This window comes from Rhinolophus sinicus, linkage group LG15 (assembly GCF_036562045.2).
Source record: "Rhinolophus sinicus isolate RSC01 linkage group LG15, ASM3656204v1, whole genome shotgun sequence".
In the NCBI taxonomy this organism is placed as follows: domain Eukaryota; kingdom Metazoa; phylum Chordata; class Mammalia; order Chiroptera; family Rhinolophidae; genus Rhinolophus; species Rhinolophus sinicus.
In genome coordinates, this window is record NC_133764.1 from 18,846,199 (window position 1) to 18,873,459 (window position 27,261).

The 27,261-nt window shown below is 34.7% G+C and overlaps 1 protein-coding gene across 12 annotated transcripts in view; it reads left to right on the forward strand.

Annotated features, from left to right (window-relative positions):
- NF1 (neurofibromin 1) overlaps positions 1-27,261 on the forward strand; it is a 210,965-nt gene that overhangs the window by 65,713 nt on the left and 117,991 nt on the right. For 6 of the 12 annotated variants that reach the window (XM_074320817.1, XM_074320825.1, XM_074320822.1 and 3 more), the window contains 17 exons: positions 637-768; positions 1,522-1,566; positions 7,075-7,209; positions 9,779-9,892; positions 12,446-12,525; positions 14,037-14,160; positions 15,813-15,974; positions 16,619-16,868; positions 17,408-17,481; positions 17,716-17,799; positions 22,760-23,200; positions 23,559-23,698; positions 23,957-24,079; positions 24,531-24,614; positions 25,346-25,462; positions 26,016-26,197; positions 26,320-26,531. In XM_074320817.1, coding sequence (XP_074176918.1) covers positions 637-768; positions 1,522-1,566; positions 7,075-7,209; positions 9,779-9,892; positions 12,446-12,525; positions 14,037-14,160; positions 15,813-15,974; positions 16,619-16,868; positions 17,408-17,481; positions 17,716-17,799; positions 22,760-23,200; positions 23,559-23,698; positions 23,957-24,079; positions 24,531-24,614; positions 25,346-25,462; positions 26,016-26,197; positions 26,320-26,531 — 2,499 coding nt within the window. The remainder of the gene's footprint in view (positions 1-636; positions 769-1,521; positions 1,567-7,074; positions 7,210-9,778; positions 9,893-12,445; positions 12,526-14,036; positions 14,161-15,812; positions 15,975-16,618; positions 16,869-17,407; positions 17,482-17,715; positions 17,800-22,759; positions 23,201-23,558; positions 23,699-23,956; positions 24,080-24,530; positions 24,615-25,345; positions 25,463-26,015; positions 26,198-26,319; positions 26,532-27,261) is intronic. The other 6 variants (XM_019750679.2, XM_019750681.2, XM_019750685.2 and 3 more) reach the window with 3 other exon arrangements.

The following is a 27,261-nucleotide window of genomic DNA, read 5'->3' on the forward strand; positions in this document are numbered from 1 at the left end:
AAAATAATTATCTTTAAAAAATATTTAGCAACGATCAGTTTGTCTTTGTGTGGTGATCATTAGTCTTTTCATGTATTGTGCCGTCAATGCAAATCAGTTTAAAACCATAGGTTTACTAATACCTTTATCTCATTTACTAATTTCATGTTGTAATTATCATTGTTGTTTGTAAGCATATAAGTAATCGTCTGCCACATATTCCTTCAATATTGTGTTGAACCACTAATCTCTTTTAAAGCTTTGATCATTGCATTCTTACCCAGGAAAATAAAGAAATATACATGTGCATATGTTTCTGAAATGTGTAAAACATTAAACTTAAAAAGAAAAAGATTGGCTACAGAATTAACTCCCTGAAGATGCTTTGTTTTTCAAATTCACTAACTTATTAGTCTATATATTTAATGCTCATGAAGCAGGCAATTTGTCTCATGTTCATTATTATATTTTAAAATCGATGTATGGTTCAAATTAAAGATATTATTTGGAGACTTTTGACATCATGGTGTGTGTTTGCATGGTCTTAGAAAGTTTCTCACGGAAGAATAAAAAACATAAAACTACAGTAATAACCAGAGCATATAGCTCATGCAAATTTGTACTTTTCCTTTCTTAATGGTCTCTGTTTTTGTCCAGTCTGCATTGGATTGGTGGCCTAAGATTGATGCCGTGTATTGTCACTCAGTTGAACTCCGAAATATGTTTGGTGAAACACTTCATAAAGCAGTGCAGGGCTGCGGAGCACACCCAGCAATACGAATGGCACCGGTAAGAGGAAGCATGAATTGTGAATCCCACTTTCTTCCTGTTGCATTTTCAGTGTCTTTATCCCCTTCCTGCTTTTTCGATTATTTTAGAAAATCAATTGAGTCTCTCCTTTTCTGCAAGTATTGTGGTATGTTGTATACTACAATATTGTTGCAATATTAGTCTATGATGTTTGTTCTCTACTGTTTCAGTGAGTTGAACTTATTTTTCTTAGAGAAATTTTCTCAAAAGATGCTGTTAAAATCTCAACGTCACTTTTTCTTAAGTTTATTTTTTTCTTTAACATTTCCTTATGAATCAGTGTGTTTTGTTTAGCTCCTCATCTCTTGGGGATGAGTAAGGGAAGCTGACTTCTGGGTTAGAGTGACTGTTCCTACTAATGCACAGTTTTGCCCATTGGATGCTGAATATTGCACATAGGAAATTAGAAATTAAAGTTTTCAATTTTAATTTCATGTTTCAGCAAACATGTTCTGAGTGTTTAAAAATGATAGGCACTTTGATATTGAAGTCCGACTGTGTTTAAACCTAATAAAAACAGACTTTTCAAATTAGGTATTTTAACAGGCTTACAGTACTCTTAAATGTAGAATTTTAAAACTCATATGGAGCCCATTGAAACAGACAATTAATTATAGGATTGTAGAAGTCATTTCTTGGTATTTATGTTTAGCAACTCTTGACATTGATTGGTGGTGCTTTGTCTTCTGCTTATTTTCTATTCTTATTGGCTGCTGTCGCTCACATGGTCAGATGCCAACCAGTCACTGTTTTGCATGGCAGTGGGCTTCTGTGGCTGTAAGTATGACCCATTGTAACTACCTCAGAAAAGTTCCTGGTTTCTTTGACTTTTCTGTGTATAGTTACCATAATAGTCACATCGTGTCCTTTCAAATGAAAATGTAGCGTGTTTTTCCTTACTGGTATTATCTGGTAAATCAGTCATTTCACACTTATAATTTAAACAAAGCTTCCTCTCTGGCATGCTTCTCTTTTTCCAAGTTCCCTTAGTCAGTAAAATATTTTGGTTTTATGTAGTTGTAGTTCACTCTTATCCAGTTGTCAGTAGTTGTTTCCGAGGATTATTTATCTCAGATATTCAAATAGAGAAGTTTGCTATACCATATATTTTGGGATGATTTAGTCTAAAAATTATAACCAGAAGAGCATGGCACTGATGTTTTATTACATAAAATGCAAAGTTATTTTTAGTTGACTTTCTGTAATGCCAAGTACTTAATTTTTATAAATGAAAATTTCAATTCAACTGTAAATTAATTGGAGGTAAACAGCACAAATGGCTACTTAAATATTATTTAACGAGGCATCACTTTTAAAAATTTTAGAAAATGACGTGGAATAAATTGTTTAAAAATTATTTACTAACTTATTTATTCATTCCAGATATTTTCCGGGAAATCAGAACTTTATTTGACTTTTCATTTTAAGTTTTCTACCTCTTCTGGGAGAAAATTAATGGCCTCCAAGAATAGAAATTAATGGAAAGTTAATTCACTTCCAATTTAACTTTAATATCAGTTTACTAGCTGTCTATAATTTAATATCTGTGTATGAGAACTAAAAGAAAATGAAACTAAATTTTTTTTTTTGAACAAAGACAAAATTTGATTGGCAGTCTAAAAATGTTCCCTATATTTAGGAGGGATTTTACTTCTTAGCCCTAGTTATTAGCTGATTCTAGGAACTACACACTATACTATTGATAATCATTTCATAAGAGCCATAACTAGACTTCTTTTGGCCCAAGGACACCTATCATAAGAATTTAGTTTTATTTCTAATTATTCTCTGAAAGTATCAGCATACATTTGATTTTCAAACTCATTCTTAAGCTGTTTATATTCATGTGTTTGTATGTGTATAATTTTGCATGTATGTATAGTTGTACATAATGGCTCAAGGACAGCTTTCTGGCTAATATTCTTACCAGAGAAAATAATTAGCAAATTTGATATGAAGTAATTTTTTAGAATAAAAACATGTTGAAATTTGAATGATCCTTAAGGGGAATCTTACCCCTCTTAAACCTGGTGAGTGAACAGTCAGGACAGCAAATATGGAAGTCTTGAGCTCCCACTAGCTGCCAGGCACAATGTTAGTGCCAGGGAAGCATGGCGAACTAAACAGACACAGCACTTTCCCTCACAGAGATGCCAGGCGGCTTTTGCTTGAAAACTCCGAAAGAAGAGCTCACTGCAGGTGTCAGGAAACACCATACACATGATAAATGATTTAGAGATAATACATCACATCAGGCTTTCTCAGCCTTGGCGCTGTCGACATTTTGGAATGGAGAACTCGTTTGGGGGACGGTCCTGTGTGATGTGGGATGTTCAGCAGCATCTCTAGCCTCTGCCCAGTAGATGCCAGTAGCACCTCCATCCCCACCCCGCCAGTCATGAAAACCAAAAATGTCTCCAGACCTTTCCAGATAGTCGCCGGGGACAAAACTGTCCCCAGTTGAGACCCGCTGTATGCCATATGTTCAGTGGGTTATCCTCATTTGCGCTGCCTCAGATGATTTGTGGCGCTGGTAAATCTGAGCCTTTAGCTTGCTGCAGAAGTAGCAATCAAGGATTTCAGTCTGTAAAAAGGTAAAATAATATTAGTATTTCTAGGCTTTACAACCACCCATATTTTGGAGATGGGCACATTTCTTGTTGGAAAGAGCTACTTGAATATTTTTTTTAAACCAAGATACACTCATGTCCCTATCACTTATAGCCATCACTGATCCTCTTTTTTTTTGGAGCTTCTATAGAAAACCTCTGATGCTTCCATAAGACAGCACTGCAGATATTTGAATAAAGTTATCCTGTACTCCTTAAGCATTCTTTTTATTTTTAAATCATTTTAGCATTGGAAGGGATGTGCATGCACGTGTGTATGCATGTGTGTGTGTGTGTGTGTGTGTGTGATGTTTGACCTGGTTTTACAGCTATGGAAACTGAGGCACAAATAATATTAAGTGAATTACAAATAGTCACATGGTGAGTCAGTAGTCAGTGTTCAGTCCAGCATCTATCTGGTTCTTCAGCTGTCTTTCCTCACTAGTGTGTTAGCTTGATGAAAGCAGGAGCTTTGGCTTGTCCAGCACCGGGTTCCTGGTCCCTAGACAGTATCTGGCACATAGTAGGCATGTAGTACATATTTGCTGAATGAATGAATGAATTTCTTACTTGCTTTCAAAACCCTCCACCTGGTTTTCTTCTTTTCTGGAAATAATTCAACCTAATACTGTTTTTTCCCAATTAAAATGACATTAAGATCTGATTTTAGTGTTCCAGATGTGGTGTAATAATTGCTGAAAGCTGTTAACTTGCTGTGTCTGCATACCGTGTTTCTATAAAACAGTCTAAGATTGTATTATTATCTTAGATTGGGCTTTTAATCATTTAAATTCTTTAGCCTTTTTTATCTCCATTTTATATTTTTGTAGTAGTTTTAAAAATTGGAAATATTTGTCTTAGCACTAATCATTCACTGTTTTAAAACTAAGAGAGCCTGTTAATACTATATATATGAATTTTCACAGATATGTATAATTTCTGCACATTTTGTTTCTTAAAGAAGATCCTAGCTCAGCAAATGCTTCTTACATGCCTGTAATTTACTCAGGGTCTTAAATAAGTTAACAAATGGTTTGGGTTCTTAACAGACACCTGAATACTCTGACATGAATTTTTTTCCTGGAAATGACTGCCCCTTTGGCCAAAGCTTATATACCAGCTTGGATTCCTACGAATATCTGCAGTATGGAAAGATCAATCAATAAATTAATGAATGGGTTATTCTTCTTACATTTCTGGTTAAGAAATATATTTCTTCTTTAAATTAAATTTATTGGGGTGACAATGGTTAGTAAAATTACATAGGTTTCAAGTGTACATTTCTGTAATACATCATCTATATATATCACATTGTGTGCTTACCACCCAGTTCTCCTTCCATCACCATATATTTGACCTGACCTGCTAAAGAAGAAATATATATATATATGTATATATATATATGTATATATGTATATATATATGTATATATATGTATATATATATATGTATATATATTTAGAAATGTATTTCTTCCCTAGCAAGTTGTTCCTGATTTTATATAACCCACTAATCATCATTAATTAAAAGGTATTTGAATTTTAAAAAAAATTTGAATTTTTCAAGCCTTATATCCCATATTAGGCAGCCATGCTGGAACAAAATTTATATGCTGATACCTGAGATTAGGAGATGACATAATTAAACTGTTACATACTTTTTAGAAAGGATTACTAAATAAGAGATGATTATTATATCTGTTAATTGTTCTCTGATCTGTGTTCCTGTGCAATGGCTACATCAGGGAAGAGCAGTTATACTTAGTTACATCTTAGTACATAAATTTATTCAATGAAAGTTTCACCTTGTTACTTCTACTTAGAATAAAAAAAACCAAGCTTAATGGGAGCAAATAGTCGAAACAATTTATTAATACATTTGCTAAGACATTTGCAGTAGGATCATAAATATAAAAACAAACAGTATTTGTAAGTTTTGCTATTTCTTTTCTGTAGTGACATTCTTGAGCATTAATGTGTACATTAGATAGCTTTTCTTCCCCTCTGAGGACCCAAAATCTTCAGTGTTCTTGATCATAATAACGAATGTATTTCTCACACTTAAACACTGAGAATAGTGGCTGTGTGTTATTAATATGCATCTGCACTTATTACCTTAAAAAGACAGCCTGTTTACTTGGATATTTTTATTACAGGTGAACAGATGCTGGATATTCTGTGTATTTGTGTATATGCTCACATAAAGGTATACATGTCAAAACCAGATATTTTTGTGTCCTTTTAAAGGAAAAGGGGAAATGTTTTGTAAGAATAGAGAGAAAAATGGTATTGGGTCCAGAATATAATTGCTGGATTTTTGGTTGAATAACGTCTATAATTATAGTACCAGCACAGGATCCATCATGATATCTCTGTAATTGAAACACACTTTCCATGATTTAATCTTTCTCAAAGTTTTTTTCTGTTTTGTTTTTTTAGGTTTATTTGAAGATTATTATTTAAAACTTTTTTTTTATTAGCCTCAGGTGTATAAAACAACATAATGATTAGGCATTTATATACCTCACAAAGTGATAAGTCTAGTACCCATCTGACACTGTACATAGTTATTAGAATGTTATTGACTATATCACCTATGCTGTAATATGTATCCCTGTGACTGTTTTTTAAAATTACTGTTGACATTCTGTATTATATTAGTTTCAGGTGTTCAGCATATTGGTTAGGCATTTATATAATTTATGAACTGATTTCCCCAATAAGTCTAGTACCCATCTGACACTATACATAGTTTTTACAATATTATTGACTATATTCCCCATACTGTACTTTATATCCCTGTGACTCTTTTGTAACTACCAATTTGTACTTCTTAGTTCTTTCACCTTTCTCACCCAGCTCCCAACCCCCTCCCATTAGTTTGTTCTCTGTATCTATGAGTCTGTTTCTGTTTTGTTTTTTAGGTTTCACATAAAAGTGAGATCATATGATACTTGTCTTTATCAATGTTCTTCAGGCAAAATACATGCATTATGTAACTTGAGAGAAATGGAATGCCACAGAAGGAAAAAGCAAAACTTACAATTAAACTATTAAATACAGATTGCCTATATAGCATATTTCATCAATTGTAAGAATTTATGTGTAATTTTAGTTTTTAACATCTCTGAAATGGAGAATACATCTTACTTGTCTGGTGTCTGAAAGTTGACTGGTTTTTTTATTACTTGTGGTACATATAATAATGATGTATCTGCGGTTGATAATGTCATAGATTGTATAAAATATTTGTGTATATGTGTGTAAGATAAATGTTTTTTAAATGCTTTGCTCAATGTATTTTGAGAGCTACATACTAAATATTTTATCCCTAATGTTCTTATTTTGGAAAATTATTTTTTACATAGGAGTCAACCTGATATTAAAACTTTTAGTGTTGTAATGTATTTTCACTTAAACTTTATTAGGTAGATTATATAAGAATAATTTAAATGTTGTAAAAATAATTTTCATTTGTTTTTTAAGTTTAATAACATTAACCTTGTACTTACCATTGAATGTTTCTACTAATACCATATATTTGGTGATATAAAATGTTTAGTTTTTTTCAAAGCATTTTTTATAATTTATTTTTAAAAGTTAGATAGCTATAGCTATTATCTTGAACAATGTCTGATTCTTATAAAGTGATGTTATTTTTGTTTGTTTGTTTTTAGAGTCTTACATTTAAAGAGAAAGTAACAAGCCTTAAATTTAAAGAAAAACCTACAGACCTGGAGACAAGAAGCTATAAGTATCTTCTCTTGTCCATGGTGAAACTAATTCATGCAGATCCAAAGCTCTTGCTTTGTGTAAGTATTTTTATGAAAACACCTTGCAGTTATTACCCTTAGTTTGGTTTAACTGAAATGCCAAGACCTTGAATGTAATTATTAGCTAAAGAACACTTACTGATTCTTTCTGATCATGCTTGAAGACATCCCTAAGAAAACTAACTTTTATGGAATGCTAATACAATCAGATCAGATTTTTTTACCTTTCTTCTTTATTTTCCGTATCATTAACTAACATACTTTGGTGAGTTCTTCTGTCCTTACCTCGTTACCTGATTATATGTTATGCAGGCATCATCCCGGGATGGGGGAGAAGGTAGTGAAGCAACTGTAAATCAGAATGCTCTCTACATTTATATGGTTGTTGTTTTTTTTCAAATCTCCAGTTGCTATTGCCAAACCATTTAGCTTTTCTATCCTCCTTTCTTCCTGTCATCAGCCTTCTATTATCACTGGCTTTGCCTGTAAATTCTGTATTGGAAGGAGAAGGAGATGAAAATGGGTGTGGTTAGTACTCAATTACTGTCATAACTCTGCCCTCCCAGCCCTAGATGGTCTTAGATTCCAGAGAGCATCACTCTGGCACACAAAATAATTTGAAACTAACAGATGTAAATGACTGGTTGTTATATGAAGTGACTAAAAGCATGGGCTCTGGAGACAGGCTAGCTATGTGATTTGGGTGACTTAACCTCTCTGTGCCTTAGTTTTCTCATGTGAAATGTAATAGTAGTTCTTACCTCAGAGAGATTAAGAAGATTGAGATTGTACATGTCATACTTTTAGGAACAATGTATACTAATTAAATAATAAGCACAAATAAACGTTAGCTATTATTACTATGACTAAAATAGTTGGCATTAATATTATTAATGCCCCAAATGTAACAGTTATATAGGTGAAGTTCATAGAATAACGTGTTTAACCTTTGTAGAGTTTCTCCAGGCTCTACAGGGCAGCATCCAGAAAAATTTTACATCTTTGTTCAGCAATAGGCTTTGTAAGTGCTAAGATACTTTCAATTTTGATGGCATATTTTTCAAATTATTATACTATAGGGGTTTATAACTTGATGTCCATAGTTTTAAGAATTCTATGAACTACCTGAATTAGAAAAAAATGTGTACATGTGAGTATTTTTTCTGGAGAGAAACAAGAGAAGAGAGAAAACTCCCAGAAGGATTAGTGATCCCAAAAGAAGGCCTGTGTTATTTCGAACTCTTTGAAAAGCTCATCCCAATTTGGGAGTCTAATAGAATCAATTGTTAGAAATTTGGCATGGAAAAATTCCGTAAAATCTATCAGTGAGACTCTATAAAAGTAATGAAATACTTTTTCCCTCATTTTTTTGTTAAATATCACAAGTTGTATTATTTCATCATGCATGTTATATATTAGCACCACTCCATTTGCGTGGCTATAATTCAGAATCAGAGAAGGCACCAGTCACTGGTGCCTTATATATGTTTATTATTTTATTGTTGAAAGAACAAAACTTGCTATTTTCCAAGTTTGAAATTTAGCAAGTAGAAAAGGGGCCTTTAAAATTGAAATTATTTTCTTTGCTGCCATCTAGTGGTTAAACTTTTCTCAGCATAACCAAAAGTAAGTTAAAATAGCGATTCATTGTAAATATTTGATTACTTAATATTTTACATATAAAAATTAATCTTAGTAAATTGGATTATAGGAATAACTATTAAATGATCATGATATTTTTAAAATAATGCGATTTTATGGTCTTTCATCTCTGCCATCTCTATCCTACTCCACATTACTCTCATTTTTTCAAGACTCCTAATTGCATCATCTCCTACCTCCCTCTAATCATTCTCTGCACTAAAGTTACGGTAATCTCTTTAAAAAGCAAATTGTATCATGCCCATGCCCATCTTATAGCCTTGTAGTTAAAATTGCTTTGGGGATAAAGACCAAACTCCAAATAGACTACAAGATCATGCAAAGTCTGACTCCCACCTACGGCTTTTGCCACATCTAGCTTTGTATTCTTCTTTGTCTTTACTCTGGTTATGATGGCCTGTTTTCACTCCATCTTACTCACCACATTCCTTCATACTTGCCCTTGTACTTGCTGCCCCTTTGCCTGCTATATGCTTCCCTCTCCTCTTCAACTGTTAATCATTGCCCTGAGGTAGCCACCCTGACCCTGCCCCATTTTCCTGTTACAGGTACTCCTAGCAGTATGTACCTTCATAGTTCTTGCCTCATTGGCAATTTAACACTTGTTGGTCTGATTATTGTATTGGTGTGTGTCTTTCCCACCAGACTGCATGCTCCAGGCGGGTAGGAAACACATCTTCTTCCTTATTTGTTGTGCTTTTGGCATCAGATTATTAATGACTAAAAGTGTCACAGAGTTATTAATGACTGAATATAAAGGTCAGAAAATAAGCTAACAGTTTTGAATCACAGATATACTAGCGTGTGGGCTTACCATAATCATTATTAGAATGGGAAAGAATCTGTAGTTAGTACCCGTCAACAGTCAGTCTATATTCCCTCCTCCCTTCAGCTCTTGTCAAATGATTTTTTTTTTTAAATGGATGTTTGCTTTTTTTCCTTGCAGAATCCGAGAAAACAGGGGCCTGAGACTCAAGGCAGTACAGCGGAATTAATTACAGGGCTTGTCCAACTGGTCCCTCAGTCACAAATGCCAGAGATAGCTCAGGAAGCAATGGAGGTAAGGGGGGAAATGATTTCTAGGTTCTTGAAGGAAAGGCTGTAACAGTGTACATTCTTGATATTTCTTTGGGGTGTGGTTTCTATGAGTGATAAATGTAATTCCTGGACCTCTGTCAGAGAAACATGTCATTTCTGGAAGTGGTATGTTTGTGTCTATACTCAGTTTTATGAACTCCATACGGAAGGAGGGGTTTACTTTATATCACATGTAGCAACAACCTTGTGCACATTCTTTTGCTTAATGAAAAACTCAAAATGTTATAATTATAGTTGACTTCTTTGAATTTTAAAATATGGATTGAATTTTAGATCAATCCATAAATGTAATTCATACACCATAAAGTTTACTATTTTAAAGTGTACAATTCAGTGGTTTTTAGTATATTCACAAGGACGTGCAACCATCATCACTATCTAATCCTGGAACATGTTAGTCACCCCCAAAAAGAAACCCTGTTCCCCTGTGACTCCAGCTGCTGGCAACCACTAATCTATTTTCTGTCTTTATAGATTAGCTCATTCTAGATATTTCATATTAGTAGAATCATACAATACATGGCCTTTTGTGTCTGGCTGTTTTCATTTAACATGATGTGTTCAAGGTTCATCCATACTATAGAATGAATCACCACTTCATTCTTTATTGCCAAATACTTCGTTGTATGGATATACCACCTTTGTTTATCCATTCATCAGTTGATGGACATTGGGATTGTTTCTACTTTTTGGCTGTTATGAATAATGCTGCTATGAAAATTTGTATAAAAGTTTTTGTGTGGACACACTTCTTAACATCTATAGCTAAGAGTGGAATTGCTGGATCATATGGTAACTGTTTAACTTTTTGAGGACCTGCCAAACTCTTTTCCAAAGTGACTGCATCCTTTTATATTCCCACCAGCAGTATATGAGAGTTCCAGTATTTCCATGTCCTTTCCAACACTTACTGGTTTTTTGTTGTTGTTGTTGTTGTTTTGATTACTTACTAATGAGTATGAATATAGTTGACTTTTTAAAAAATTATTTTTATATTGATTATTTGATAAATATGGTTTTAATTTAAATCAATTTTATTGAGGTATGTTCTGTGAGCCAGACATTTCGGTTAATGTTCTGTGAGCCAGACATTTATGTTGTTTCTAGTTTTGGGCTATTACAAATAATGATTCTAGGAACATATATGTACTAATCTATGTATAGACATATGCTTTCATTTCTCTTGGGTAAATACCTAAGAGTGCAAAAATCTTGTTATGTGGTCTTTATAAGAGATACTGCCTAAATATAAGGACACTGGAAGGTAGGCAGTACAAAGATAGAAAAATATGCCCTACAAACTAACCCAAGAAAATGAGTAGTATATAGAAAGAAAGTTTAAAGGAAGAAGAATTACTGGAAATAAAGAGTGACATCTCATCATTACAAAGGGGTCCAATCCATCCAGGAAATAAAACTCTATATGTACCTAATAACAAAGCCTCAAAATATATAAAGTAAATGAAGAGATTATAGTGGGATACTTGAGCATACTTTTCTCAATCTGATAGAATAAACAAGCAAAAAAATTAGAAAGGATAGAGGATTTGAACAACATGATTATCAAAAATGACCTGTTTGATGTATATAGAGAAACACAGTCAACAAGTACACTTTATTTTCAAGTACACACGGAACATTCAGTATATCCTGAGCATGAAGTAAGTCTCAACAAATTCTAAAAGATTGAAATCATTCAGAATTATTTTTGTGACTACAGTAGAATTAAGCTGGAATTTAATAACAAAAAATATCAGATGACTGTACTGTTTTCATTCATATGCTGTACTAATTTTATTCTTTATATCTTCGATGGCTTTAATTTCATGTTAGTTGTATATTTTAAATTAATTATTTAATTTCGGTTAATGTTCTGTGAGCCAGATTCCAATTCCAATTTCAGTGCTGTCAACTAAAATACTTTAAGATGAATAATCTACTATGAATTGCAAAGTCTATTTTGCTCTCCTCTCTCTACTTTTGAAAAATAATTTATCTTTTTTGTTCCAAAAGAATTCCTAGTAAGCAAGATAGCTTCTACTTTATCTTTTGGCCTAGAAGTAAAATAGTGTGTGTATTAATTTTGACTAGCTTTCTTTACTTGGGGAATAATTTTGTGTCCCATAGAGTTCTTTGATACTTACTGAAATTATTTTGTTTGTATCTTAAAGCAATTTTTACATGTATATGTTGCTATTCTGAATTCATCAGTCATTTAACTTAATGAATGAATGTGTGCCATTTTAAGTAAGAATGATGGGAATAAAGTGTTTTATGTATATATATATATACACATACATACATATATATGTGTGTGTGTGTATATATATATATATATATATAAAAATTCCTTAGTGATTTGGGTTCGTCAGAGTTTTCCTCTTTTGACTTACACTGTATGTTACAGGCTACAGTTAAATAGCTCGATTCATTAGCATTTATAAAATAAATACTCCGGCATTATGTTTACCAAAACTTTTTTGAGTAAATCTCTCTCTCTTTTTTTAAAATGCAGGCTCTGCTGGTTCTTCATCAGTTAGATAGCATTGATTTGTGGAATCCTGATGCTCCTGTAGAAACATTTTGGGAAATTAGGTATATGGACTTTTATTTTTTTAATTCAATTTACATTTTTATTTTATATTTTTTATCTTTAAATAGTAACTTTATAGTATTGGGTTATTGTAAACTATTTACTAATACCTTCAGAGGTTTTATGATTTTTGTATTTTATTTGACTTGAAATTATTAATTAGATTTTTTGTTATTTTAACTGTAGGAACAATGTCACAGCAATTTAGAAAATGAAATTTTTTAAATTGTTCTAAATTTTATTACTTAACCATAGGTACTGTTATTGGGTGATTTCTCTTTTCTTTTGTTTCTATGTAGTTACAACTGTTTTAAATTGATCTTTACAATTATAAGCTTAGCGTGTTAAAATTTTGCAACATTCCTAGTTCACTTTAGTTTTTTAAACTATGATCTTTCATAAATGTTCAATAATACTAGTATTTTTGATTATTGGATTAATAATAAACATCTGCTTAGAAGGCAAAAATATATACAGAATTTTATAATTCATTTCCTAGGTTGTATAAATTATTACCTTTTAATGAGCATGAAGGCAATACATTGAGGAAAATTAAGTCTCAGATTTTGTCATTATCTCATCCTAGAAGTGGGTGCGCTAAATGTCTTGGCAGCTGAGTTAAATCCTTGACTCTAGAGCAGTGCTCTTCGATAGTAATGTAATGTGAACTACAGACATAATTTAAAACTTTCTAGTTGCCACGTTAAAAAATAAAAAGCAAGTAAAATGAATTTTAATAATACATTTTTAACCCAATATATGTATCTAAAATATTGTTTCAACATGTAATCAATGTAAAAGTTATTCATGAGATATTTACCTTCTTTTTTCATAAAGTCTTCAATATTTAGTGTGTGTTTCACACTTTCAGCACATCTCAATTTGGACAAGCCACATTTCAAGAGCTGGGTAGCCACATGTGGCTGATTAGTGGCTGCTGTGTGTGAAAGTGCAGCCCAAGAGTAGGGATCAGCAAACTTTTGCTCTAAAGGGCCAGGTAGTAAATATTTTAGACATTGTGGGCCAGGTAGTCTGTCAGAACTATTCAGTTCTATGGTTGGAGCATGAAAGCAGTCACAGACAGTGTGTAAATGAGTGAGTGTGGCTGTGTTCCACTAAAACTTTATTTACAGAAGCAAGTGTGGGCAGTCGTTTGAAGACTCTGGCTCTAAAGCACTGGGTTTATGTACAGTCTGTGGTGTACACGTGGTTTATCATTTTTTCTTGGGTCCCTTGCAAGGATTAGATGCATAGATGAAAGAGTTGGGAGTTCGGGGAGTAGGGAGCTTAGAAGTACTTGAATTTTTTTACATAATCTGTAGACTTATTTTCTTTGATTATCATGCTATTAACATTTTAATAACAGGTTCTCTAAAACAAATCTTAGAAGAGAAAATAAGCTTCTCTAAGCTTGTGTCCATTATGCGAGAATGTCATTCTGATGTACTGATTATATCTGTATTAGGTTATTTAATTGACGATGCTGGTAACAATGAACTTTATGTTACTGCAGCTCACAAATGCTTTTTTACATCTGCAAGAAGTTAACTAGCCATCAAATGCTCAGTAGCACAGAAATTCTCAAATGGTTGCGGGAAATTCTGATCTGCAGGAATAAATTTCTTCTTAAAAATAAGGTAAGCAAAATGACATCTTTAAAAATGGAAGAATATTTGGAATGGTGATGGGAAAAGATCAAGGAAGTGTTTGTTAGCCAAATTAAATCTTACCTCAGCTCCTCCCTCCTACAAAGTCTTCAAGGGAAATACCGTGTTTCCCTGAAAATAAGACCTAGCTGGACAATCAGCTCTAATGTGTCTTTTGGAGCAAAAATTAATATAAGACCCAGTATTATATTATATTATATTATATTATATTATATTATATTATATTATATTATATTATATTATACCTAGTTATATTATATTATATTATACCTGGTCTTATAGTAAAATATTATATTATATAATATTATATTGTATAAGACCCGGTCTTATATTATAGTAAAATATAGTAAAAGTCTTATTTTCAGGGAAGCATGGTAAATATATATGCAGAGGACAGTGGCTGACAAATCAACATATAAAAATTTATTTTGAGGCTTTGGCATTTAGAGCTGCAATCCTGATTAAGTCTAGTTGAGTTAAGCAGGACATTATGGGACAGGCCTGGGAGGACTCAGGGCTGCTATAACCAAACTAGACTGAGGAGCACATTCTGTTTCTCCTCTCAAGTTCATACGTAAGATTTGGATCTTAGGGCTAGGCTAGTCCAGAGAATGTTATCTATAAAAAGCTGAAGGGGAGAGGTTGAGGGTCTTCAATCTAGGTTTATTTATACTCCTGCCGTACAGATTTCACCTCTTGAAAATATCAGGAGTTTTTTTCCTGAGGGTCGAGTGAAAAGTTTACTATTGAAGTGTGGTGACAAGGTTTTGAGGGATAGAGAAGAGCCTTAAATTTCTTTCAACATAAAGTTTCTATAATTAGTCAATTGAAATTCCTCTATTATTGAGTAGTTTTAGAAGTACTTGATTCAATGATTTTTTTTATCCATTTCTAGAATCATATAGCTATGAGACATTTTAAATATAACAGACTCATAAACTTTTCAGTGTATCATGCATCATGTTAAATTTTCTTTGTTTAGAAATGGGCTAATAGTAAACTGGGTTTATTCACATCTGGCTTATCTCACTGTGTTAATATAGTAAAATTTTGCATTATTCCTAAAATAAGGAAAGAGTTTAGACGTCAGAGTTTTGTGCCCTTGCCTGTGGTACAATTCTCCAGAGTACAAGCATTAGTAATCTAGTAATAAATCTGAAGTACTCTGGGCAGGAAAGTCACTCTTATAACACGTTTGGCATGTACACCAGTGTTAACTACTGGTCCAGGGGAACTTACCCTCAAAAGAGTCAACTTCCAATCAAACTGACATGGCACAGGATAAAGTCTTAGGGGAGAAAAATCTGTGTAAGTCATTTTTAATTGAGAAGTACATGTTGATGTTTTACTTGTGTCTGTGTTCGATTTAGAAATGTTAATTTACATTTCTAGAATCTGTTGTTTCTGATGATTTGAAGGATGGAAAGCTGAAAGTTTCCAAGACCTTGAAGAAACCTGTTTTGTACGACTGAGTTTCTAGTGATTGTTTCTCAAGGTGAGGGTTAGGAGGTGTGAGGACAGGTTGGCCAGGATAGTCTCAAACAGGAAGACAACTCACATCAAGTATTTATTTCCCGTGATTATTGGTGCTTCAGAAGGGCTTACTTCTTTCTTCTTTCTAGCAGGCAGATAGAAGTTCCTGTCACTTTCTCTTCGTTTATGGGGTAGGATGTGACGTTTCTTCAGGTGGAAACACCAGTCAAATGTCCATGGATCATGAAGAGTTGCTACGTACTTGTACTCCTGGAGCCTCTCTCCGGAAGGGGAAGGGAAACTCATCCGTGGTAAGCAGCTGCTTTTGTAGTTTTCCTATATAACCTTCTGTTGAGGAAAACAATAACAGTTAAGTAGTGTGGTGTTTACTGTTGTCTACTTTACTGCAGAATTTGCATTAGTTTTGTAAATGAGGATTTCTCTATTTCATATTTTGGGAATATACAATCCAGACTCAAGAATGTCTTTGGCAGGAATCTGTAGTTCTTGTCTGTGCCCTCATTTCAGTCAGTACCTGCAATGTACTTATTTTATTTCTTCCCTTCAGTAGGTGGATAGACTTTCTTATTACTTCCTCTTCCTTTGTCATTTATAATTGACTGGGAAGTGGATTACATTTTTATGTAGGTTTATGTTGCTGGTGTTTTACTTGTATCCATATCAAGCTTAATGTACATTTCTGAAATCTAGAATAGGATAATACCTATTTGATTTGAAATTGGACAGATAGTAGCATTGTGTTGGTCCAAATAATCTCATTTCTCATTCGGACAAGCTATCCAGGGGTTTGAGAATTCCTATCGTGCTTAAAGGGAAACGCTCTTGTGGTTATTGGATGCAGATCCATGTATGGTACACAGTTTGTTGCACTGTTGGGTTTTGTAAATAAAATTTCCTACGTTGAAAATACATGCCCCCCACCCCTGACTCCCAGGATAGTGCAGCAGGGTGCAGTGGAACCCCACCAATATGCCGACAAGCCCAGACCAAACTGGAAGTGGCCCTGTACATGTTTCTGTGGAGCCCTGACACTGAAGCTGTTCTGGTTGCCATGTCCTGTTTCCGCCACCTCTGTGAGGAAGCGGATATCCGGTGTGGGGTGGACGAAGTGTCGGTGCACAACTTCTTGCCCAACTATAACACATTCATGGAGTTCGCCTCTGTCAGCAATATGATGTCAACAGGTAAATGTGGATAATGTTTTTTTTTTCACTCAGTCTGCCTTGAATCACATCTGATTACTAGGAATGTAGGAATGTATTTATGATAATTATTTTGCAAGTTTATAGGACTGTTTCAAATAGCTTACCTTATATCCTTTTCTGCATAAGGTAGGGGGAAAACTAAATAGCATTTAAAATGAATTGTTAACTTCTCAATGAGTTTTTAATATGATATACATTTGTTCAAAAACTGACTGTATAAATTGCTGGCAGTTATAGATTATATAATTTACTCGCCCTGAATTGTATAGAGTGAAGTTTTAAACACATGGGTACATGTTTTGAGTATATATAAGTGAGAATAGCTATTCTATGCTGTGGACATGGTAGAGTCCAAGTGAAATACCTTTCCTGTGAGGTTGGTACAAAGAAGTGTTCAGCTTTGTCATGGGAGGCATTCATTCCGCTCCTACTCTGCCTTTTGGGTTGGACTTGCCAGCTCACCGTTGGCAGGCAGGGCTCTAAGTGCAATAAGATGATTTGCTGTTGTCTTTGCTTAGGAAGAGCAGCGCTTCAGAAAAGAGTGATGGCACTACTGAGGCGCATTGAACATCCCACTGCAGGAAACACTGAGGTATGCCCTTAGCCATAGAAGCATCCCTCCCAGGCTCCACCCTCAGCTGCAGAAGCTGCATGTCACGTGTCTGTGGCCAGGAATAGCTTCTGAAGCAAATCTAAAATATGTGCATATTTCAAATAGGATATATTATATTTACGATATGCACCAAGGTTGAGACCTGTCTGTTGCTAATTGATTTGTAGCTCTAGGTTTGACGTTGCTTTCAAGTGGTAATTGCCTTCATTTTAGGCTTGGGAAGATACGCATGCAAAATGGGAACAAGCTACAAAACTGATCCTCAACTATCCAAAAGCCAAAATGGAAGATGGCCAGGTGAGTTTATAAAGTTGATTTTTGTCTATTAATTGATTTGCTAAACTAAACATATGTACTTCACTTCAGTAATCTTTTGTAAGTTACTCTTAGTATAGTAAACATCTAGTTATCTTAAGACAGATAATTAATTGTGATTCATCCATATCTACACTACCTGATTGGTAGCCACTAGCTACCTGTGGCTACTTAAGTTTAAATTAAAATTTAACTTAAATAATTAAAATTAAATACAATTTAAATTCAGTTTCTCGGTCATACAGTAGCCACATTTCTAGAGCTCAGTAGCCACGTGTGGCAATTGGCTGCTAAACTGGGCAGCACAGATATAAAATGTTTCCATCATTTCAGAGATATTGGACAGCACTGAGCTAGAGGTGATTTGTGGTAGAGACCATTCCTTTCCCTCTTTCTTTCTCTTTCTTCATCAGAGTATTTCACAGAATTTTTGGGAAAGGGGCAACAAAGGGAGAAAAAATAATTAAAATTGAAGCAATACGTTTTACTTTTTTATTAGGTATTCTAATATAGGGATCTGGTGGGCAGACGATTGAACCCATAGGTTAAATGAAATTTTAAAACGTTTTAGTAGTCACAAAGTTATGCAACCATCACCACAATTTTTAAAAACTTTATAATCTTCAGTGATCATTCCTCTCCCACCCCCCTTTCCCCCACCCCACACACACCCAGGCCTAGGCAACCACTAATCTATTTTCTGTCTCTGTAGGTTTGCCTGCTCTGGATGTTTTACATATCATTCAATCATTCAATATGTGGTCTCTTGGGACTGGTTTCTTTCACTTGGCATAGTGTTTACAAGGTTCATGCATAGGAATCAAAGCTTTTTAAAAGAAATTTGATGTTCTGAATTGATTATATTAGTCTATGCCAAAAATTTATCAGTGGCTCTTTAAAAACGTATACTCGTGTGGTCAAATTTAAGTTTGGATTTTTTTTTCCATCTTTCACATAGTTTTTTCCCCTTTTTATTAAAGTATAACATCCATATAAAAACAAGTATAAATCTAAGCGACAATTCAGAATATTAGGGGATGAACATACCTGTCCAACTGGCACCCACATCCAGAAACAAGTCATTACCCGCATACCAGGAACCTCATTGTACTGCTCTCCAGTCATTAACAGCCCACGAGTAACCGTAATCCTCACCACTAAATACAACAGTTTAACTGTTTTTAATGTGATGTAAATGGAATAATAGCTATGTCCTCTCTTATATCTGCCTTCTTTCACTCAACATTATGTTTGTGAGATTTCCTCCACACTATTCTTTGCAGTTGTAGTTCATTCATTGTTATTGGTATAATTTCACTCAACAAATAATCTACAATTTAATTTTGCTTTCTATTCTTTCTGGCGCTGGAGAGCTATACGGACACGAGTTATTTCGCATAGTGCTACTACCGTGTTTCCCCGAAAATAAGACCTAGCTGGACCATCAGCTCTAATGTGTCTTTTGGAGCAAAAATTAATATAAGACCCAGTATTATATTATATTAGACCCATATTATATTATATCCGATATTATATTATATTATATTAAAGACTCAGTCTTACATTATATTGTATTATATAATACTGGGTCTTATATTAAAATAAGACTGGGTCTTATGTTAATTTTTGCTCCAAAAGACACATTAGAGCTGATGGTCTGGCTAGGTCTTATTTTCGGGGAAACACAGTATGAACAATCTTGAATGTGTCTTTGGTTACCCTCTGGATGCATTTCTATAAGGCACATACTTAGTAGAATTGCTGGGTCACAGGGTATGCAAATGCACATATGGGGAATGTGCATTAATATAACCACTTTGAAAAACTGGTGGTTTCACGAAGACTTTTAAAAGACAATTGACATTTTATAATTAACTGTTACAATACCTATGTGAATGATGAAATATCATCCATCCATTAAAAGCTTTCTTTTTAAAAGAATATATGCCAAATGAAGTAAGTGATCCAGTAACAGAGATCTGTTAGTGGTTTCTTACATCTTCTTGAATAGCCAATTTTTCTATTGTAATTGTTCAAATTACAATAGCCCTTTAAAGACTAACAATAGAAAAGAAAATACCTTTTCTAATTCAATTAAGTAAAAAATAAAAATTTGAGGCACTTAAATATAGTCAATAAAATTAGACATTTATATTAGACCTGGGAGAGGTAAGCTAAAAACATTAATATAATGTAATATAACATATAATACAATATATAATATAATATACGAGGTCTGACAATTAAGTTAGCAAATTCATCCTAGAAAAAGTGCTAAATATCACTACGGTCACCTTCGAAGTACTCCCTTTGGGAAGCTATGCACCAACACCAGCGCCTAGTCCACCCTTCAAAGAAATTTTGGAACTCTTTTTCTGGAATGGCCATCAGAGCTGTCGTCGTATTACCCTTGATGTCCTGAATGTCATCAAAATGTCTTCCTTTCATTATTTCCTTTATCTTTGGGTAAAGAAATCATTGGGGGCCAGATCAGGTGAGTAGGGAGGGTGTTCCAAGACAGTTATTTGTTTACTGGCTAAAAACTCCCTCACAGATAGTGCTGTGTGAGCTGGTGCATTGTCGTGATGCAAGAGCCATGAATTGTTGACGAAAAGTTCAGGTCGTCTAACTTTTCCATGCAGCCTTTTCAGCACTTCGAAATAGTAAACTTGGTTAACTGTTTGTCCAGTTGGCACAAATTCATAATGAATAATCCCTCTGATATCAAAAAAGTTTAACAACATCATTGCAACAAGTTCGTGAACTTCATTGTCAGACCTCATGTAATATGTTCAATTAATATCTGAATTCACTATGTCAGAGAGTGGAACGACATTATTAAAGCAGTATAAGACAAGGGAAACCTGAAATTGTACCAATGGAACAGAACTGAAAATCAAGACACTTGTGGTAATCATTTGAGCCCCAATAAGAAGTATATGAATATGTAGCAGAATTCACATTAAAGATAAAACACAAACCTAATTCTTTATGCACTACAGAAGTCTTAGACACAAAAGATCCACCCAGATGGAAGAACAGTGGCATTATCAAAATGTTTACATTTCAGTTTAAGTTTAACTTCACTTATTTTATTTAGTTTTCTTTATATATATACTATCACACAGTTCAAGAACATTTAACTCTATTTTGAAAACAGAGTAATCACCACTGTGTCCCCAGAATCAAGAAGAGAATAAAAATTATTCTTTTAGAGGGGATCTAATCAAAAGTGCTTAAAAGTACTGAAAAAAGCAAGACTGAGTGATAAAATATGAACCCTGTGAGGGAAAAATCTTTAAACCTAAAATGAACACCATAATTACTAGACAATGGAACCAAAGAACTCGAGCCAGCTGAACCTTAGCTGCTAGTACAGTATTCTATAATGCTTTAATTCACTTCGATGCCAAGTACAATGTCTGTTCAGTTTGAACACCTGGCCCAGATTAAGGAGATGTATAAATGGTATTGGATCCAAATTCTTGATCAGTGAAGGAAATAAGTCATGTCTTAACGACTACAGTGTTTCAACTGTGCTGCAGCCTAAATGCAGTAAATATGCTGAGCACTCAGTCGCCCTTCTGCTGTCAAAAAATTCAAATCCCTTGGCACTGTTTGATAATCTCGATATGTAAATTTGGTCCAAATATATGCTCAACCACATTATTGCTTATAAGCCAGTCTGCAAGCTCTTTTGCAACGGAGGTGTCTGTGTCTGATACTATTGATTCATTATAGCTCACATCATTGAAGATATGAAGTTGATTCATTATCTCAGTTAGTCCAGCCAACCTCATAGCCAGAGTAAGTGACATAAAGTACTTAAATGCAAGATCCCGGCTTTCTTTATCAAAGCATAGTGTTGTATCCAATGGTTCTTTCACTGTGGCCCATGTTAAGTCAGCCATGTTGCAAACCACCCTCTGTCTGAACTCTTGATCAGAGAGCTTGGATAAATACCTTATCACATAGGTCCTAAAAAGGATAACGTGCTGCATGACAGCAGGGATATGTAACTATATTGTCATATTAGACACAACTGTAATAAACGCATGTGCTATAAGAAATGGCAGTTTCAGGAGTTCTATATTCAATGCAATCCTTGAGTGAAAGGCCATTTTCCCCACAAAATAAACATATGTAATGAAGAAAATGCAATGATACTTCTACATCGTTCATATCACAGAGTGCCCCTAATATGTTGCTTTCTTGGGTTGATATACTCTCTATAGTAGGATGAGTATTATGCTTATAAGCAGCATATAAGGGAAATTGAATTTGAAAAAATTTTGCCACACATAGTAAGAGTTTTTCCTTCTTATCTGTACTCCATAAACTAAAAGGATCAGAACTCTGAAGATTCCTCCTTAGCCAGATTGCAAATCTTACAAAGCTTTTTTCTATTTATTTTTATCTTCCTATACTTCCTTCATTACACTCTCTTTCTGTACCAGTGTATTCAGTGGCTCTTCTGCTTGATTAGTCTCATCTTGCCCTGGGGAATCTATGTTAATAGTAGAGCAATGTTTACAAAGCTGGTCCCAGAGCACTTGAACTGGACAATCACTAAGTTAATAAGCACACACACTCCTTGGTTTAAAATCTCCAAATGCTTATATTCCTTAAAGCAGGATCGACATTGCTTCTGTGTCCAGGAATTGATAGAAGCAAATATTTCGAGTGTGTTCCTTTCTGAGCTACAATCCATCACCACCTTTTATATCTCTGTTTATCGCTACCCTCAATTCTGGAAAGCTCATCCTCCCTCAAGCAGTAAGCTACCTTGATGTCACTAGAAATGGCATAATGAAGACTTCGATCTTTAAATGTAAAAAAATGTTCTTTTGTTGTGAAAAAAATGTCAGATGAAAAGTACTTTGTCAAGTGTCTCCATTAGTTTAGGTTGAATTCACGCTTTCCGTAACGATTTTGTGTTTAGGCTGCTGAAAGCCTTCACAAGACCATTGTTAAGCGGCGAATGTCTCATGTGAGTGGAGGAGGATCCATAGATTTGTCTGACACGGACTCCCTACAGGAATGGATCAACATGACCGGCTTCCTGTGTGCTCTTGGGGGAGTGTGCCTGCAGCAAAGAAGCACTTCTGGCCTGGCAACCTATAGCCCGCCCATGGGCCCAGTCAGTGAACGCAAGGGTTCCATGATTTCAGTGATGTCCTCAGAGGGAAATGCAGATACACCTGTCAGCAAATTCATGGATCGGCTGCTGTCCTTAATGGTGTGTAACCATGAGAAAGTGGGACTTCAGATACGGACCAATGTTAAGGATCTGCTGGGTCTAGAATTGAGTCCTGCTCTTTACCCAATGCTCTTTAACAAATTGAAGAATACCATCAGCAAGTTTTTTGACTCCCAGGGACAGGTAAAGTGTGCTCTGTTTTATTTTCCACCCTTCTCTACGAATAGTGTGACTTGTTTGAAATAATGAAGACTTTTTCTTTTAGATTATTTAGATACTGGCGTAAACATTCACTCACAATTTTAAAACATAGGCAAAAAATTGCAGAAAAAAGAACCCTCAAATGTGGGATCAGTTTGCTTTTTAGGAACTCTCGTGTGTGGGTCTGCCTGGGGTTACGGATGTCGTGGGTACGGGTGTGAGTGGATCTATGTGCCTGTCGGTGCATTTCTACGTGTGTGTGACACTTAGATCAGGCAACTTCATCTCTGTGGTCTGTCTGCTGTGCACTGATTCCTGATATATTTTGTTCTTTGTGTAGGTTTTATTGACTGACACCAACACTCAATTTGTAGAGCAAACCATAGCTATAATGAAGAACTTACTAGATAATCATACCGAAGGCAGCTCCGAACACCTGGGGCAAGCTAGCATTGAAACAATGATGTTAAATTTGGTCAGGTAAGCATTCTACTGAAATATAGCAGAAACCCATTGGGTTTAGTAGTATTCATGGAGTAACTCACCATCCTTTTCTTGATTGCACCCAAATTAGGGTGGGACAAGAAGGTAACTAGAAGTTGTGTATGTTCTCCGATAAATAAAATAAAAATCTTGCAATTTTTTATCATCGTTTAATTATTTTACTTAGAGATTAAAGCATTAGAAAACCTTCTGTTTATCTCTGATAATTTTTTGAATGTTTCTGTGTCTAAATAGATATGTTCGTGTGCTTGGGAATATGGTCCATGCAATTCAAATAAAAACGAAGCTGTGTCAGTTAGTCGAGGTAATGATGGCAAGGAGAGATGACCTCTCATTTTGTCAAGAGATGAAATTTAGGTGAGTTGTTAAAAGAGCAAAGTAGGGTTTTCTAAATCTTATTATGTTAAATGAAGTACAGAAAAATAGGTACCTGGTTATCATGGGAAGCAGGTGGGGGTGGGGTGGAAAAGGAGCTTTTTACGTGTTTCTTTTTCTCGTCATGTCTTTTCAAATTTCCCAAAGGTTTGTGCCTATGGCAGTGCTCCCTTTTTCTAGAATTATACTACACTTGGGTTAAGAATTTGATTCTGTCTCCAAACTGAAAACATAGCTAAGAGCTTCTGCGGAGGATTGGTATCCAAGTTGCCTGTGTTGGTTCCCTTCTGTTAGATTTGTGATAGCAGTATCTCTTCTATAAAATTGTCATGCTGCCTCAGTGATTTGGCACATTGTGTGCACTATTTAAAAAGGTGCACGTGTGACTTTAAAAACATGGTTTGCTATTTTCCTTTTCTCTGCCGTTCTATAGGAATAAGATGGTAGAGTACTTGACGGACTGGGTTATGGGAACATCAAACCAAGCTGCAGATGATGATGTAAAATGTCTAACAAGGTAAAAAAAAGAGAATGACCCTGAAGTAGTAGCACGTTTATGCTAGCCATTACTACCTCATCATACCTATTCTACATGTATTTTATGTACACTGCAATTGTTTTTCTGGATGTCAAACTTTTGCATTTGAATTATATAAAGGTATTCCAATCTTTACTATTTTTCTTTTTAACTGAAATACCTTGAGTAGAAACAAATGTGTTATGTTTGGAAAGTTAATGTTGTCTATTTAGGAAAGATAATATACAGTTATGGGAAAATAAGACATAAGAAGTGTTAGATTGTATTTATTTTATGATTAGATAAATAAAAGTATTATTTGAGAAACTTGCTTGTTTTGAGTCATTCTAAATCGCAAATGCTTGAGTTTGCTCCAACGACAAATACTTATTGCCACATACCAGAAAATAATTAAACACTATGAACTACATAGTAACCATTCACATATATTTCTTTGGCCAGGCTTGGTTTTGTAGTGCATGCTTTTCATTTAAAGTAGTTATTGCCAAGATTACTTTGTAGAAAGTTATTATTGCCTTCTGCTCCACTTGAAAAGTTTTTGCATTCTGGGGTCTGCATATTAACTCAGATTATTTAGGCTGTCCTAATAACTTGTTTAATGAAATAGGTAGTTCCTAAAGTTTATTTCTGGTAGGAAGGAGTTTACTTGAGGGGAAGGTGGATTGGAAGAACCTAAAAGACTTACAGTCTTTCAATTTTTTTTTCTTCAGAGATTTGGACCAGGCAAGCATGGAAGCAGTAGTTTCACTCCTGGCTGGTCTTCCGCTGCAGCCTGAGGAAGGAGATGGTGTGGAATTAATGGAAGCCAAATCACAGTTATTTCTTAAGTAAATTTCAGTCTCCAAAAGCACAAAGCAAAAAGCAAAGTCCCACACACAACAAAACAAAGTGTAATCAAAGTGGTAAATGATTACATTTAGAAAATGGACACATTACTTTGGTATTAAGGCCATCAGCTGCTGTCTTATAAAATATAACACGCTCATGAAGCAGTATTCCCTATGACAGGAGTAGGATAGGAAAACAACTGGTTTTTAAAGAAAATAATCTGTTCATTGAATTTTTATTGGCAATATAACCCAGATCACCGATTTGGACCACTAATTTTATATGCTAAATATTAAAAGTGATGCGTTTACCAGGAAACAATGCATCTATGTGGTGTTTGTGTTGTGAAATATGCACTGGGCTTTGTCAGGATGAAGTCATGTTCACAGCACACTTCATAATGAGCCACTCTGGCCGATTACCCCAAGACTAGAGAGATGCAGGTACCCAGTACCGCTCACATGATGCACATGCGATGATTTCAGAACGTCTGAGTAGCTTTCTGGTTGGTGTGGCCTTCACTGTATAAAGGTCCGTCTTTCTGTTTCTCAGGTATTTCACATTGTTTATGAACCTTTTGAATGACTGTAGTGAAGTTGAAGATGAAAATGCGCAAACAGGTGGCAGAAAACGTGGCATGTCTCGGAGGCTGGCATCATTGAGGCATTGTACAGTCCTTGCAATGTCCAACTTACTCAATGCTAACGTGGACAGTGGCCTCATGCACTCCATAGGTGAGATACAATGAGAGTTGCATATAGAAATTTAAAGCATAGAGAATCAGCGCATAAAATTACCAGTAAAATGACTTCAACAAGGCCATGTTAGTAAATTCGCATCTGTCTGTCCATATTAGGTTTAGGTTATCACAAAGATCTCCAGACAAGAGCTACATTTATGGAAGTTCTGACAAAAATCCTCCAACAAGGCACAGAATTTGACACCCTTGCAGAAACGGTGTTGGCAGATCGGTTTGAGAGACTGGTGGAGTTGGTCACGATGATGGGTGATCAGGGGGAGCTCCCCATAGCGATGGCTCTGGCCAACGTGGTCCCTTGTTCTCAGTGGGTAAGTTCCTTGTGTAAGTGGGAAGCAAGAGTGCCTGGCACAGAGCAGATGGTTCAAAATTCACTCATTCCATGAGTGTTTATTGAATGAATTGCTAAAATGTTAGAGCTGGAAGAAACTTCAGATATTATTTGAGTGGTTTTCAGCTTGTGGGGAAGTGGTTGTAGCTTCTCACTGGTGTACTTACTTTAATTTTAAGGATCTTATTCCTCATACTTAAAGTAAAACTCAAGCTCTTTACATGTCCCACTGAAAATTCCACTTAAACACTGATTAAAAGAAAAAACCACTGATCTTGTCTGGTGCCTTCATATATTAAATGAGATAATTAGAGTTAAATCTCATATTTAGTTGTTAGTCATACTAGACTAACATACTCGAATGCCAGGCTTGTGCCTGTTTACTGTCTACAATTCATAACTCTTCTCTGTAATGTGTTTCAGTTTTTTGCTTTTCGTTTCTTTAAATTTAAGTACTTTATTTGCATTTGAAATTGTGGTGTTGTTTACTTTAAACACTGAAGACATAATATGGCTATTTGGCTTCTTAATAAAAAATTTCCTAAAACCATACCATTCTTAATAATAGATGCTAAAAATTTAGAAAGGGTTGTCCTTTTCCATGTTAAAAAGCTACTTATTTTATATTGTACCCCAAATTATTTCAGTTTAGTAAATTATAACTTATAAGGTAATCTGTTGTTGCCTGCAGATTTATTTGTGATTAAAAA